At 39.2% G+C, this 16036-nt stretch overlaps 1 protein-coding gene across 1 annotated transcript in view; it reads right to left on the bottom strand.

The window, feature by feature from the left end:
- COL21A1 (collagen type XXI alpha 1 chain) overlaps positions 1–16036 on the bottom strand; it is a 212275-nt gene that overhangs the window by 144961 nt on the left and 51278 nt on the right. The window contains exons 2-3 of the mRNA XM_054024445.1: positions 8760–8885; positions 2238–2789 (exon numbers count right to left, since the gene is read on the bottom strand). Coding sequence (XP_053880420.1) covers positions 2238–2789; positions 8760–8847 — 640 coding nt within the window. The 5' untranslated portion in view covers positions 8848–8885. The remainder of the gene's footprint in view (positions 1–2237; positions 2790–8759; positions 8886–16036) is intronic.

The following is a 16036-nucleotide window of genomic DNA, read 5'->3' as shown; positions in this document are numbered from 1 at the left end:
AGCACGCTAAAAACAGCAGTGTGAACATTGTGGCTTGGGTGGCAGCTTGGGGCTCTCAAGCCCACCTGACCCTCTGGGTTTGAGTTCGGGTAGCCAGCCCAAGTCTCCACTGGAGCCGCAACAACCACAGTGCTATTTTTACCAAACTAGCTTGAGCCCTGCTAGCACCAGCCTGTCTATCCTGGCTGGGAAGCTTGCTTCCAGCTGCAATGTAGACATACCTAGTGTGGGAGACATACCCACTGTCACTAATACAGTTTGAGCTCCTCAGATGAAAGGCAGTACAGACATGTAAAACATTATTATATCTCCATTTCTGTAAAGCTTTTTATTAGGGATAGACTATCTCAGCCATTACTCGGATACACACGGGCACCCTAGACATCCAGCTACAGAAGCTGCTTCTTATTTCAAGAGGGTAGATCCGTAGCTCATTGCTGGTTTAATCAGGCCATAGCTGGCTGACACTGGTCCCTTCTCAATGATCGGACTCATTCCTATTGATAATAGTGTGTGTGTGTGTGTGTGTGTGTGTGTGTGTGTGTGTGTGTGTGTGTGTGTGTGTGTGTGTGTGTGAGAGAAGGATTCATCCCTGGATAATAGTTCTGGTACAGGACATAGATAGAAGAAAGATGTCCATTAGGCCAAAGAGTCTTGTGGCTCCTTCCAAATGTGGGAACTGAGGGAGTCTGCCCTCCGAATGTACATGGAGTCATTTGCCCACAACAGGGATGGTGAAGGTAGTCAGATGCAATGTGTAGTCAGCATATAGAATTTGCTGCCATGGGAGTTGAGAGAGAGAAATACAGCAACTAGATTTTTAAAAGGTGCTGGATAATTTTATTGCCATTAGTAACACTTATATTCAAAAGCAGGTAACTAAATACTTCAGCTCATTGATTAACCCAGGGTTCAGGAAGGGAGTCCTGTATATACACCACTGCACAACTGGCCAGGTTGTTTATAGGGAAGGTTGACCCTCTTCTGAAGAATCAGATTTAGGCAGTGGTATCCTTCATAAGATACCCAAGTTGATAGACCATGGGTCTACCTTGGCAAATTGTATGTAATGAAAATAATCTACGAGTCTTTACTCTGGGAAACTTCTCCCTGTAACAATTTTTTATTAAAGAATCTCTATGTTTAAGTGGACTTCAGTCATTTTTTAGATTGGCTTCCCCCCACTATTTAAGTTACAGTATATCGACTACAGTACATTGGATGATTGTGATTTTCATTTATGTATGAAGAGACTAACACTTGTACCTCAATATAAACAAATAATTACCACATTTTTTCAATGAAGTCCATACTTCAAGATAAAAACAAAGGAAAATATTTTTATCTTGCTCCTGCTAAATGCAGAAACATTGTACCACTGAAGTATATCTTACATCAACTCTTAATAGTATAACAAGCACAACAAACATGCTGCTGACGCATGCTATATTCATTGTATAACAAAGTATAACAAAGTCCTTCTGTGTGATGGATTTTGGAAGCATTATGCTAACTTTTTAGAGGAATGTCAGTGTTTCATAAAGTTGTTATAAAAATTCAATTAGCTGTTATTTTTCTAACATTTGAAGTTTAAAAAGTCACTTTAAAGTGTTGTTTTTGGCTAATTCTTCTACCAAAAATGCTGTTTAAAAATTATGCAGAATATTTTGGCAAAATCCACTGGAATTGTAACAAAAGCCTTTAAATCTCTCCTGGGCTTCTCAGCACTTGCTAGCAGAAGCACTCCTATTATTAATGTGAACCTCTCTTCCCATTTGTTAAGAGGTGATAAACAGTGTTGCAGACTTAAACTGGAACTTAGAGAACTAGTATTAACACTTTTTTTTTTTAATCCCTGAAGGTTTAACTCAACACGCATTAAAATTAACCTCAATATTTTCAGCACTAATGCAAAGAGCTTGAGTGATTTGTGTTTGCAAATTCTGGTAAAGCAAAGGGAAGATTTTCATATAAAAATAACACACACTGAGATGAAAATATACAACATATTAACATATCACTCCTCAAAAATGCTTCCTTTTTTAATAGAAAAAAATAATACTGCATCAAAATCAGGAGGAGAAGTTCATTCAATAGCTAACAAAACTTATTATTATTCATTAGTGGCGGAGCTATATACTTACCAAAAGGACACTGAAATACTGCAATATGCACACAGCAGTACATATCACAAGACTTTAAGACTATCTATGTTCCAAAGATATATTAAGGTTTACCTTCACAGAGTTTCTGCTTTATTACTTCTCTTATTCTGGATATTGCAATATAATCTTCAACGTAAAATACGTAAGTTGATGAAGGCTTGTTGGCAATAGCTCTAAGTTCATCCTCCTCAATTTCTGAGCCAACACCAATAGCAAACAAAGTGATTTTGTTTTTTCTTGCTTCTGCTGCTGCATCTTTGACTTCATCTTGGGACTTGCCATCAGTGAGAACAACAGCTATTTTAGTTAGAAATCTTGAGGATTTAGCAAAGAGGTGGTCAATCGAAAACTGTATAGATCTTCCTGTTCTCGTATTTCCACCTAAATATTGTATGAATTCCATTTCTCTGATTAGATTTTCAGTGGAATCATGAGTTCCTAGTGGGATTTCAAGTACAGGGTAATCACTGTACTGGACTACTCCAACTTGAATAAACTTTGGCCCTATGTCAAAATTTCTTGTAATATTGACAAGCCACCTTTTGATAATTTCAAAGTTTTCTGGGCCAACACTGTAGGAGCCATCTAAGATGAAAACTAAATCCGCTGGAGCAGTTCTGCAACCTAAAAACAAAAATCAAAGCCATACTTTTAATGGGCATCTTCTCTACTGCAAGCAATCCTTTTTTCATTTATCACTGATTGGTTATATTGTAGTCAGCTGGCCAAATATTTTGTAAATTCCTCATTTATAATTGCCATATCAAATAATCTACTAAATTTATCAGAAGACAAGATATTTTCAGTCAGACCTGCAGACTTGACTTGGCATCTGAAAAAAGCTGGGCCCTTTTGTGCACATTATCATCAGCCGTAATCAACAATAAAAACTCTGGAATCAGAACTTCAGCTAGCAACTGCATTTGATGCCTGAGATAGAAAAGAATGCAGCTTTCTCTTCCATACCTGTATTTGTCCTCAATGATAACAGCAGTAAAAAAAGCAGATCTGACACAAAACACACACAGCCAGGGTACAGCTAATTTCAGCAGCAAGGTATTTTTCCTGAATCATTTTCTGATCACAACCCCAATGTAAAATTTATCTGACACTGCTACCATGCATCTACAATAACAATTATAGTGCATTTAACTCTGTTGAATGGCACTGGTAGCCCATTATATTTTAAGGAGATGTCATTGAATCACTTGAGCTCAATAACAGAAGAGTGGAACATGTGTTTATGGGCATAGTAGTTAGAAGGTGCACTATTTTTAATATAAAGTGTAATGCAATTGCATAATGACATCTGCATAGGTTTCAATATTACTGTCTTATTGTTGCTATACAAACAGCTATCTGAATCACATGACTTCTGGAGGAGAGGCAGTACAAAGGACAATTTTGGAATAAGCAAGCCATATGCATTTAATAAAGAATGGTCATGGTCTTGAAGCCTTATTAGAGTTCAACTTGCCCCTTAGGAATTATCCATTAAATAAAAATCAGTTCCCACTTTTTAAAAATAGAGACATTCCCTTCCTGCAGGAAACGTAAAATATTATGGCTACAGGTTCATACATCAAGAACCTTTCATCAGTGACAATTCATAGAATCATAGAACTGGAAGGGACCTCGAGAGCTCATCTAGTCCAGTCCCCTGCACTTATGGCAGGACTAATTATCTAGTTTCATTGCGGAGAAACTAAATGAATTCTTTGCTTCAGTCTTCACAGCTGAGGATGTTAGGGAGATTCCCAAACCTGAGCCAGCTTTTGTAGGTGACAAATCTGAGGAACTGACAAATCTGATTGAAGTGTCACTAGAGGAGGTTTTGGAATTAATTGATAAACTTAACATTAACACGTCACCGGGACCAGATGGCATTCACCCAAGAGTTCTGAAAGAACTCAAATGTGAAGTTGCGGAACTATTAACTAAGGTTTGTAACCTGTCCTTTAAATCGGCTTCTGTACCCAATGACTGGAAGTTAGCTAATGTAACACCCATATTTAAAAAGGGCTCTAGAGGTGATCCCGGCAATTACAGACCGCTAAGTCTAACATCAGTACCGGGCAAATTAGTCGAAACAATAGTTAAGAATAAAATCAGACACACAGAAAAACAAACTGTTGAGCAATAGTCAACATGGTTTCTGTAAAGGGAAATCGTGTCTTACTAATCTATTAGAGTTCTTTGAAGGGGTCAACAAACATGTGGACAAGGGGGATCCAGTGGACATAGTGTACTTAGATTTCCAGAAAGCCTTTGACAAGGTCCCTCACCAAAGGCTCTTACATAAATTAAGCTGTCATGGGATAAAAGGGAAGGGTCTTTCATGGATTGAGAACTGGTTAAAAGACAGGAAACAAAGGGTAGGAATTAATGGTAAATTCTCAGAATGGAGAGGGGTAACTAGTGGTGTTCCCCAAGGGTCAGTCCTCGGATCAATCCTATTCAAATTATTTATAAATGATCTGGAGAAAGGGGTAAACAATGAGGTGGCAAAGGTTGCAGATGATACTAAACTGCTCAAGATAGTTAAGACCAAAGCAGACTATGACGAACTTCAAAATATGTCACAAAACTAAGTGATTGGGCAACAAAATGGCAAATGAAATTTAATGTGGATAAATGTAAAATAATGCACGTTGGAAAAAATAACCCAAACTATACATACAATATGATGGGGGCTAATTTAGCTACAACAAGTCAGGAAAAAGATCTTGGAGTCATCGTGGATAGTTCTCTGAAGATGTCCACGCAGTGTGCAAAGGTGGTCAAAAAAGCAAACAGGATGTTAGGAATCATTAAAAAGGGGATAGAGAATAAGACTGAGAATATATTATTGCCCTTATATAAATCGATGGTACACCCACATCTTAAATACTGAATACAGATGTGGTCTCCTCATCTCAAAAAAGATATACTGGCACTAGAAAAGGTTCAGAAAAGGGCAACTAAAATGATTAGGGGTTTGGAACGGGTCCCATATGAGGAGAGATTAAAGAGGCTAGGACACTTCAGCTTCGAAAAGAGGAGACTAAGGGGGGATATGATAGAAGTATATAAAATCATAAGTGATGTGGAGAAAGTGAATAAGGAAAAGTTATTTACTTATTCCCATAATACAAGAACTAGGGGTCACCAAATGAAATTAATAGGCAGCAGGTTTAAAACAAATACAAGGAAGTTCTTCTTCACGCAGCGCACAGTCAACTTGTGGAACTCCTTACCTGAGGAGGTTGTGAAGGCTAGGACTATAACAGCGTTTAAAAGAGAACTGGATAAATTCATGGTGGTTAAGTCCATTAATGGCTATTAGCCAGGATGGGTAAGGAATGGTGTCCCTAGCCTCTGTTTGTCAGAGGATGGAGAAGGATGGCAGGAGAGAAATCACTTGATCATTGCCTGTTAGGTCCACTCCCTCTGGGGCACCTGGCATTGGCCACTGTTGGTAAACAGGATACTGGGCTAGATGGACCTTTGGTCTGACCCGGTACGGCCATTCTTATGACCATTCCTGACAGGTATTTGTCTAACCTACTCTTAAAAATCTCCAATGATGGAGATTCCACAACCTCCCTAGGCAAATTATTCCAGTGCTTAACCACCCTGACAGTTAGGAAGTTTTTCCTAACGTCCAACCTAAACCTCCCTTGCTGCAATTTTAGCCCACTGCTTCTTGTGGTATTCTCAGAGTTTAAGAAAAACAATTTTTCTTCCTCATCCTTTTAACAACCTTTTACATACTTGAAAACTGTTATGTCCCCTCTCAGTCTTCTCTTTTCCAAACTAAACAAACCCAGTTTTTTCAATCTTCCCTCATAGGTCATGTTTTCTAAACCTTTCATCATTTTTGTTGCTCTTCTCTGAACTCTCTCCAATTTGTTCACATCCTTCCTGATATGTGGCACCCAGAACTGGCCACAATACTCCAGTTGAGACCTAATCAGAGCAGAGTAGAGGGGAATAATTACTTCTCATGTCTTGCTTACAACACTCCCGCTAATAAATCCCAGAATGATGTTTGCATTTTTTACAACAGTGTTACACTGTTGACTCATATTTAGCTTGTGGTCCACTATGACCCTCAGATCCCTTTCTGCAGTACTCCTTCCTCGGCAGTCATTTCCCATTTTGTATGTGTGCAACTGATTGTTCCTTCCTAAATGGAGTACTTTGCATTCATCCTTATTGAATTTCATCCTATTTACTTCAGACCATTTCTCCAGTTTCTCCAGATCATTTTGAATGTTAATCCTATCCTCCAAAACACTTGCAAGCCCTCCCAGCTTGTACACTGTATGCTGTTATCTAAATCATTGATGAAGATATTAAACAGAACCAGACTCAGAACTGATCGCTGCGGGACCCCACTTGTTATGCCCTTCCAGTATGACTGTGAACCACTGATAACTACTCTCTGGGAACTGTTTTCCAACCAGGTTTGCACCCACGTTATAGTAGCTCCATCTAGGTTGCATTTCCCTAGTTTGATTATGAGAAGGTCATGCAGGACTGTATCAAAAGCTTTACTAAAATCAAGATGTACCATATCTACCATTTCCCCCCATCCACAAGGCTTGTTACCCTGTCAAAGAAAGCTATCAGGTTGGTATGACATTATTTGTTTTTGACAAATCCATGCTGACTTTTACTTATCACCTTATTATCTTCTAGATGTTTGCAAACCAATTGCTTAATTTGCTCCATTCTCTTTCCGGGTACAGAAGTTAATCTGACTGGTCTGTAATTCCCTGGTTTGTCCTTATTTCCCTTTTTTATAGATGGGCACTATATTTGCCCTTTTCCAGTCTTCTGGAATCTCTTCTGTCTTCCATGACTTCTCAATGATAATCGCTAATGGCTCAGATATCTCCTCAGTCAGCTCCATGAGTATTCTAGGATGCATTTCATCAGGCCCTGGTGACTTGAAGACATCTAATTCGTTCAAGTAATTTTTCCTCGTTCTTTCCCTATTTTAGCCTCTTCTGATCCTAACTCATTTTCACTGGTATTCACTATGTTAGACATCCAATCACCACCAGCCTTCTTGGTGAAAATCAAAACAAAGAAGCCATTAAGAACCTGCCATTTCCATTTCCCCACACCCCCACCCCTATTGAGTAATGGGCCTACTATGTCCTTAGTCTTCCTCTTGCTTCTAATGTATTTGTAGAATGTTTTCTTGTTACCCTTTAAGTCTCTAGCTAGTTTGATCTTGTTTTGTGCCTTGGCCTTTCTAATTCTGTCCCTATATACTTGTGTTATTTGTTTATATTCATCCTTTGTAATTTGATCTAGTGTCCACTTTTTGTAGGACTCCTTTTTTATTTTTAGATCATTGAAGTTCTCCTGGTTAAGCCAGGCTGGTCTATTGCCATACTTCCTATCTTTCTTATACAGGGGATTGTTTTCTTTTGTGCCCTTAATAATGTCTCTTTGAAAAATTGCCAACAGTCTTCAATTGTTTTTCCCCTTAGACTTGCTTCCCATGGGATCTTACCTACCAATGCTCCGAGTTTACTAAAGTCTGCCTTCTTGAAATCCATTGTCTTTATTTTGCTGTTCTCCCTCCTACCATTCATTAGAATCATGAACTCTACCATTTCATGATCACTTCCCCCAAGCTGCCTTCCACTTTCAAATTCTCAATCAGTTCCTCCCTATTTGTCAAAATCAAATCTACAACAGCCTCTCCCCTGGTAGCTCTCTCCACCTTCTGAAATAAAAAATTGTCTCCAATACATTCCAAGAACTTATTGGATAATCTGTGCCATGTTGTGTTATTTTCCCAACAGATGTCTGGGTAGTTGAAGTCCCCCATCATCACCAAGTCCTGTGCTTTGGATGATTTTGTTAGCTGTTTAAAAAAGCCTCATCCACCTCTTCTGCCTGGTTAGCTGGTCTGTAGCAGACCCCTACCATGACATTACCCTTGTTTTGTACCCCTTTTATCCTTATCCAGAGATTTTCAACAAGTCTGTCTTCTATTTCCATCTCAGTCTCAGTCCAAGTGTATACATTTTTAATATATAAGGCAACACCTCTTCCCTTTTTTTCCCCTGCCAGTCCTTCCTGAGCAAGCTGTACCCTTCTATACCAATATTCCAGTCATGTGTATATCCCACCAGATCTCTGTGATGTCAACTTTGTCATAGTTGTGTTTATTTACTAGCATTTTGAGTTCTTCCTGCTTATTCCCCGTACTTCTTGCATTAGCATACAGACATCTAAGATATTCATTTGATTTCCTCCCCCCCCCCAGTTCTGTCTGTCTCTCCTGTATCCGTTCTCTAACAGCCCATGCTCCCCCCACCAAATTCCAAACCTTCTCATAGGTCTCATTGTTCTTGACTTACCTGTGGGCTTTGCCACCTGCCCCCTTCAAACCTAGTTTAAAGCCCTCCTCACTAGGTTAGCCAGTCTGTATCCAAATATGCTCTTCCCTTTCCTCGATTCACCACTGACATTTAAGTAAGTACTATATGTGGACCTGGATACAGATATCATAATCCAGTCCTCTGAATACGCTACACTTGTTTTTAACTAGCCAGGATAGATAGATAAAATTAAATAAATATCTCTTACTTGCTCTTATTTCACCATCTTCAGCCGAGATGTAATCCTGAAGTAGCAGAATTAAAATTGTCTGAAGAAACTTTAAGTTCTGTGCCATGTATATTTTATTTCCAAAATTTTGAGTCCTAAATTAAACTGTAAAAAAAGAAAATATATTACAGTTCTATCAAACAAAAATACAACTGAACAGTTATGCTTTGCCAATTGTGCATAAAAATGACTCAGGATCAAATCCAGCTCACCTTGCTCTCCTGAGTAGTCCTACTGACTATGTTCCATAACCTCAGGTGTACTGTCCATGTAAGTAATGTGAAAAAGATTTGACCCTTATTCTAGAATTAGAACCATCTCCTAGGTGTTCTCTGAAACAACTATCATTTACTATAGGGTATTATATAAAAGTAACAAGTACATTATGTCCAAAAGTCACAAATTTGAAATTATTCCATGAAATGTAATTCACTTGGGATGCACAGCTGCTTCATTGCTCTTAAGAGGGGACAAAGTGCCTGAGCCACAAAACACAATATAGGTCTTTGAATGATTGTAGGCCCCTTCACCATACTTAGCTATTGGAATTGCACTTTTCCTGCCCAAAATAATGTTGATTTATGTGATTTACACTATTTCATATACTATTATGAAACTCAAAGAAAGAGTCAGATTCTGATCTCAAAGATTGTGGTGTAGACCTGGGAGTGAGACCCCTGATTTCGGTGGCATTACTGCAGATTTAATCTTCTGTCACTGAAATCAAAATCTTGTCCCAAATGTGTTACAGTAGAGCTGTGCATTAGAGGGAGAATAAGATGAGCACAATGCCATGCATTAATGCAAGTTATCAGTAAATTGCTTCCACTAATATTAGCAGATGCAACATGCCATGACAAATTTCATATTGCCTTTTCTCCATTACAGTTTTTACTCTGGATATTCTCTCCCATCTGCTGTTTGCTCCAACCCCTGATTTGCCTCTCTGTTTACATGATACATTTTATTTTAACCACATCTTATAACTATACTCTTTGCTTAATTCCATGCCTGTTATGTATTAAAATAGGACTCTAATGAATAAAAATGAAATAGGGCTACTTTGGAATATTATACTTTACTCTTAATTAATTTAAAACTAATTTCAAGACACAGAGGAGACAATTACTTTAAATCTTTACTTTGTGTATTTTCATCTTCTAGAACACAAGCATATCTTTAATGGTCATATTCAGTCTCAGTTACAAAATGCAAACTTCAAGTCAGTGGGGAAAATGCACTGTTGGCACAAGCAAGTGAATTTGGTCAAGTGTGGTTGCACAAATGTAATGCAGACCAGAATTTGATCCTCACTTGCTTATCTGTATGTACATTTTAAATAAATCTGCAGGCTGTTTTTTCTGCTTAATACATTGTCAGCATCTCTTGTGTCACAACAGTGGCAATATCCACTGAATTTCTTGGTTTTGATATAAAACCTAGTCCTCTGTCTAGTAGCTGATCTGACAACTTTTTTTATCTCTTCAGCAAGAAAACCCAGTAACTAAACAGGGGCCCAGTTTTAAAAGATGCTAAACACCCTTAACTCCCATTGAACTTAGAACTTTACAGAATAAGACCAGACTAATACAGACATTACCCTCCGTCCCCATCCTTCTCCTCTGTCAACCATGTTGGTCTTGACCACCCACTTGTTCATTTGTCGAAAAAACTTCTTTGCCCCTTTTTGACATAAACATGGAATCCTCTCCCTGAGCTGACCTACAGGGTCACTAACATATCCTCCTTCAAATCCCTCCTCAAGACCCATGTTTTCAATGATTCAGACATTAAATGGGCCTACAAATAATACATAGATGGAAGTGCCACTGGATGTAAATGAAATACATTTGTTTAATAACAAAATAAAATGTCAATGTATTTTATTTAAATATATAACACCTGTACATATATGTATAGTGCCTTCTCCCTCATCCTTTGTATGTTCATTGTCTCCTTTGATTGTAATCTTTTCAGTGCAAAAAAAAAAAGGGTCTTCCTATAGGTATGGACAGCATCTTCCACGCTGGTAATAATTAGAAACTGATTAGATGTGGAGAAACTTCTAAGTACTACAGAACACCCACTCTGGATACAGGCATGCAGCATTTTGTTTTGACACATGAGAAGGGCCACAATGAGCAGGTAAATGGAAACAAATAATCATTTCCTTTACCAAAGGTAGCCAAAGGAGTACAATAAAAAGAATGCTACTAATGTGCCATAATGTACTAGGCATCCAGAAGAGAATCTACATTCTGTAACAGTTTAATAGAGCCTTGGTCCCACAAATACCAACATACCAGAGGCAAAGTTTATATTAGGTTGGTGATGGGGGGAGGGGAGGTTTTACTGAGATATGGGGACAAGGGAGAAAAGTATTGGAAAGGTAAGAATTTCAGATTCAAGTTTATTCTCTGTGGATTCATGATAGGTATGTACTAAATGAAAGATGTGCAACTTGAACAAGTTCTCTAATCAAACTCAGAATTTTTCCATTATTTTGGGGAATTTTTCTTACTCTAGCATATGAGCCAAAAGGAGTATGTTGCTGTAGTTTGGCTTCTAAGTCAGCTTCTTGCATTTTCTATTACTTACAAGGCATTCATCTCAGTCCAACTTTTTTTTTTTTTTTAATTTCCTCCATACGCAACCTCTGTGAAATCTGACTTCTGACCTGAGCTGAGGCTAAATACTAGGGACTTAAAAACAAAGCACAAAAGAAAGATCAGCTTCCAGAAATGCTAGTTAACTTATAACAAGTAAAGAAGAGGCAATGTTAACACTTACAAGAAACCTATTTTATTTTACCTCTTTCAAATTATTATGGTCTACGTAAGTTAATAAGACAAGGTGACACTACCATCTTCTTTTTCAAATAAACCTACTTTTCTGCAACATGTTCTATTTATTTATTATTTGTATTGTAGTAGAATGTAGGAGCTCCAATCAGGGACCAGAACACATTCTGGTAGATGCTGTACAAACACAGAACGTCCCTTCCCAACAGGGTTTGTGCACACTTCATTATGAACACAAGTTACTTTGCCCTCTGCCCCCACCATTACTGCCATAGTCCCAAAGAAATCTATAATCAGACTGTCGAGGAATCAACTCAAGAACTTTCGATCTCTAGTGTTTTTTAATTTTTTTTTTACTACATTTACTTACAAAGTACAAACAGAACTTAAGAAACAAAAGACAGCATACCTGTTACACGTGAATAAAAGTCTATATGCATTAATATATATTACCTGTTAAGCTTGCATTTGTTAGGTATGCTAGGATAGGAATTTTATCTCAAACTGATCTAGTAGTAGAAAAGTTTACTTACCCTCTTTTGTCCTGGAAGACCAGAGTATTTCTAGCTCTGGTAAATAATAAAACTGCAGATTTTTAATTTAAATAATTCTTTCTGATTACCATCTTGCCTCTCCCCACTCCCACTTCAATTCTCACCTTACTTTATCTGCTGCTATCACACCTACTGCTCAAACTAAAGAGTACTGTTTGATTCCATTTGAATGCCCGGATACCAGTCTTATTTCAAACAGACTTAAGTGCTAATTTCTAGCAATTTGAAATAGAGGCCATTAAAACCATTAACTGTGTGTAAAAAAAAAAAAAAAGCTGAAAGGTAATCAAAACACTGTGAATTTAAGATTCAATAATCTAGAAAGCTGAAAGGACCAGAAACATAAGATTTATACCATTGGAAAGCTGTTAATCCCAGTCTGGAATTCCCAGACCTGATGGTTTTGAGATACATAACCTTAGACTCACCATGCCAAAATGTCATCTTGGCAAAATTAAAAGCTATCCTTCAAGAAGTGAAAACTAAGGCCAAGTGGTACCAAAAGAAACAGAAGATTTAAGAGGGAATTTGAATAGCAAATAACCAAAGACACAAAAAACCCTACAAATACATTATTTAAAAATATCAGAAAAATTAATTGTGGGAATATCAGAAAGAGGGCACTAGGCCTTCAATGTGTGAAGGGGAGCAATTATTATTATTTCATTGCACTCAAATGTGAGTTGGGATCGTCACAGAAAACTGTCCCAAAGAAGACAAAATCTAAACTTTACACAAGAAAGAACAAAGGAAGGTGACAAGCAATTGAGAGGGGCTGTGATAAGCAAGGAGAAGGATTCTATAGAATAATCACTTTAGGTATGTGCACATCCTGGTGATTCTCTTAAGGGTTTGTTTATTAAGGAGGATAAATATATTGCAGAGAAGAGATATGACTTCTCTGCATCAGTCTTTCCCACAGTCTTTATGGTACTAAATTTAAGTCACTGTCAGAGATGGAGGCATAAAAAGAGGAGATGGACTACACTGATAATTTTAATATTGGAAGAAGTCATAATAACTAGATAGTATTCATCCATGGGTTCTGGAGATGGAGGACCTTAAGAATGAAATGGCTAAAGAAAATATTTTTGTTTCTTTAGAATTTGTGTTTCCTTTATAAAAATTAAAATCAGCAATTCATAAAATACAAGTAAAAAATTAACACAGTCCACCTATAAGCCACTCAGGATGTAATTACACACATCCACTAACCATCCTAAAACTCATCTTGCATCTTGCATCTGAAGAAGTGAGGTTCTTACCCACGAAAGCTTATGCTCCCAATACTTCTGTTAGTCTTAAAGGTGCCACAGGACCCTCTGTTCCTCATCCTAAAACTGTCCTCTTCCTAAAAACCCTGCAAAAAGATGGCTTTTGGAAAATAATTATTTCAAACCACAAAGGAGAAGACGGGAGCAAATTAAAAAGTCAAGAAATTTCAGAAAGTACATTCATATAGAAGCACTAGCCTGTGTAAACTGAGAGAACACCAGCTCAATGTCTCTGCTCAGCACAATTGCAACAGTATGTTACAAGGAGAAAAAGAACCAGTTCACAAACCACTCGTGGCTCGACTGCTTAACACCAACACCTTAAATTCCATCTGAAAGCTAACGGATGGCCAGTGGACATCACTGAGCATGGATGTAACATGCAAACAGCAGGAAACTACGTAAGTGGACAATTACATTATGCACTAGCTTCAGCTTTCAAATGGCCTTACAGTGTAGTCCCATGTACAGCATGTTACAGCAATATATGGTAAAAATCTGTATCCTTTATGATCCACAAAACTTTTTCTGTCACGCCCCCCCAACCCATAATAGAAACTGTCCACACACACACACCCAACCCCTCAAGAATCGCAGTTGGGGGTGGGGCCAGAGCCATGGTCGGGAGCCCGGGACAGAAGCAGAGCCACAGGCCACAACCAGAGCTGTGGCTGGAGTCATAGCTGGGAGCAGAGCCGCCGCCGGGGCCAGGAGCGGGTCCACGACCAGGGCATGAGCTGGGACTGGGGCTGGGACAGAGCTGGGAGCAGAGCACGGCTGGGTGGCACTCTCTCCCCGCCCTCATTGAGGGCTGGCATGGGTCCCGCCCCACCCCACCCTGAACATTTGGGACTACTGCTTTATGAAATGTCACTAGATGGGATTGTGGGAATTACAGATAAATGAGCCTTACTGCAATACTAGGTAAAATTACTGAATACCTAGATAAACACAATAAAACAGGGGTAGGGCTTCTGTAAGTGAAAACCATACTTTTCCAACATAAAAAAGAGTTTAAGGGAGTCAACAAAATAGTGGCAAAGGAAGACTATTTTTAAATCAGATTTGTCCGGTAGCAAAAAGGCTTTAATAGGAGGTCTTAATGTATTTTGGTTTGGTGAATAAAAGTATATTCTCGCAACAAAGCTATTTCTCCAAATACAATTTTTCCTCTGTATTTCCTTTACAACTCTCAAAAAGAACATCTGGTTCCTGTAAGATAGAAGAAATCAGGAGACCTAAAAATCTCATTTATAAGTCTAAAGCCAAAAAGCTGTTCAATACTCCAAATTGGATGTTACCAGAAACCAAAATTCAAATGGAAATTACCCAAAACTTAAGTGGCTTCCCCAGCAGGCAGATTCCAGGAATTACACAGCCATACATTTATTTTAAATTTAAAGAAAATAATAATATGGAATTGAATTTTCAGTGGTCATGATAGGTGCCAACCAACAGCACTAGATACCAAAGTTCTCTTTATCATCTACATAAAAGATACAGCACAGGCAATAGAAGTGTAAGTTTCCTGAAAAGATCTGCCAAAATACCTCAGTACTAATTCTACACTACAAACTTTGGTCGAAGAAAATTACATTGGTATAATGCAGCGCCAGTTAGTACATCCCGTGTGTGTGTACTTGTTTCCTTGTATCGGTGCTGCATTACTCACTAAGAGTGAGTGTGTCAATACAGTGCGGTGCACCCTGGGTAGGTATCCCAGTGTGCAATTCACCATTATCCAGCACACTGTATTTTGGGGAATTTTGGCAACAGGGCTGACTCCAAGCAGCAGCTTAACAAGCAGGTCCTTGGGGTGGCCAAGGGAGAGGGGCGGCACCTGCGGCAATTCGCGGGCGGCAGGTCCCTCACTCCCTCTAGGAGCGAAGGACCTGCCACTGAACTGCTGCCGCCGATCGTGGCTTTTTTTTAATTATTTTTCGTTTTCCAATTGCCACTGCCAATCGCGATCGTGGCTTTTTTTTTTTTTGCTTGGGACAGCAGAAATGCTGGAGCCGGCCCTGTTTGGCAATGTACCTGGTGGGGCAGAAACAAGTTACAGAGGGGTGCCTGGGAGAAAGGGGTCAAGTTCCCATCATGCAGCTTCTTCCATTCCATAATACCATCCATAACCCATATGGGGGCCAAAGCTGCCGGGGCCCACCCCAGGCTAGCATCCCCAGCCCTGGAGCGCTGGGAGGGTGGGTGCCCTGGTGCCAGCCTGAGCCGGGGCCACAGCACAGGGGGAATGGAACCGTAGAGTGGGAAGCAGGAGGACTGGGGGGTGAAGCGTGGGCAGGGCCACACCTGGCTATTTGGGGAGACACAGCCTCCCCCAGCCTATGATACCCACCTCCCATGGCTGCAGAACTTTTGGATGCAAAAAGCCACATTCCTTGATCTGTGTGCCACGCTTGCCCCAGCCCTCCTGCACAGGGACACCAGAATGAGACCAGCCCTGACAGTGAAGAAGTAAGTGGTAATCACACTATGGAAGCTGGCAATGCTGGACTGCCACCACTCAGTGGGAAATCATTTTGGAGTTGAGAAATACACAGTGGAGGTCCAGTGTCATGCAAGTGTGCAAGGCCACTGATTGTTTCCTGCTGCTCAGGACTGTGAATCTC

The sequence above is a fragment of the Malaclemys terrapin genome, chromosome 3 (genome assembly GCF_027887155.1).
Source record: "Malaclemys terrapin pileata isolate rMalTer1 chromosome 3, rMalTer1.hap1, whole genome shotgun sequence".
Lineage (NCBI taxonomy): Eukaryota > Metazoa > Chordata > Testudines > Emydidae > Malaclemys > Malaclemys terrapin.
Note: the sequence above shows the minus strand (reverse complement) of the source record. Positions and strands in the feature narration are given on the sequence as shown.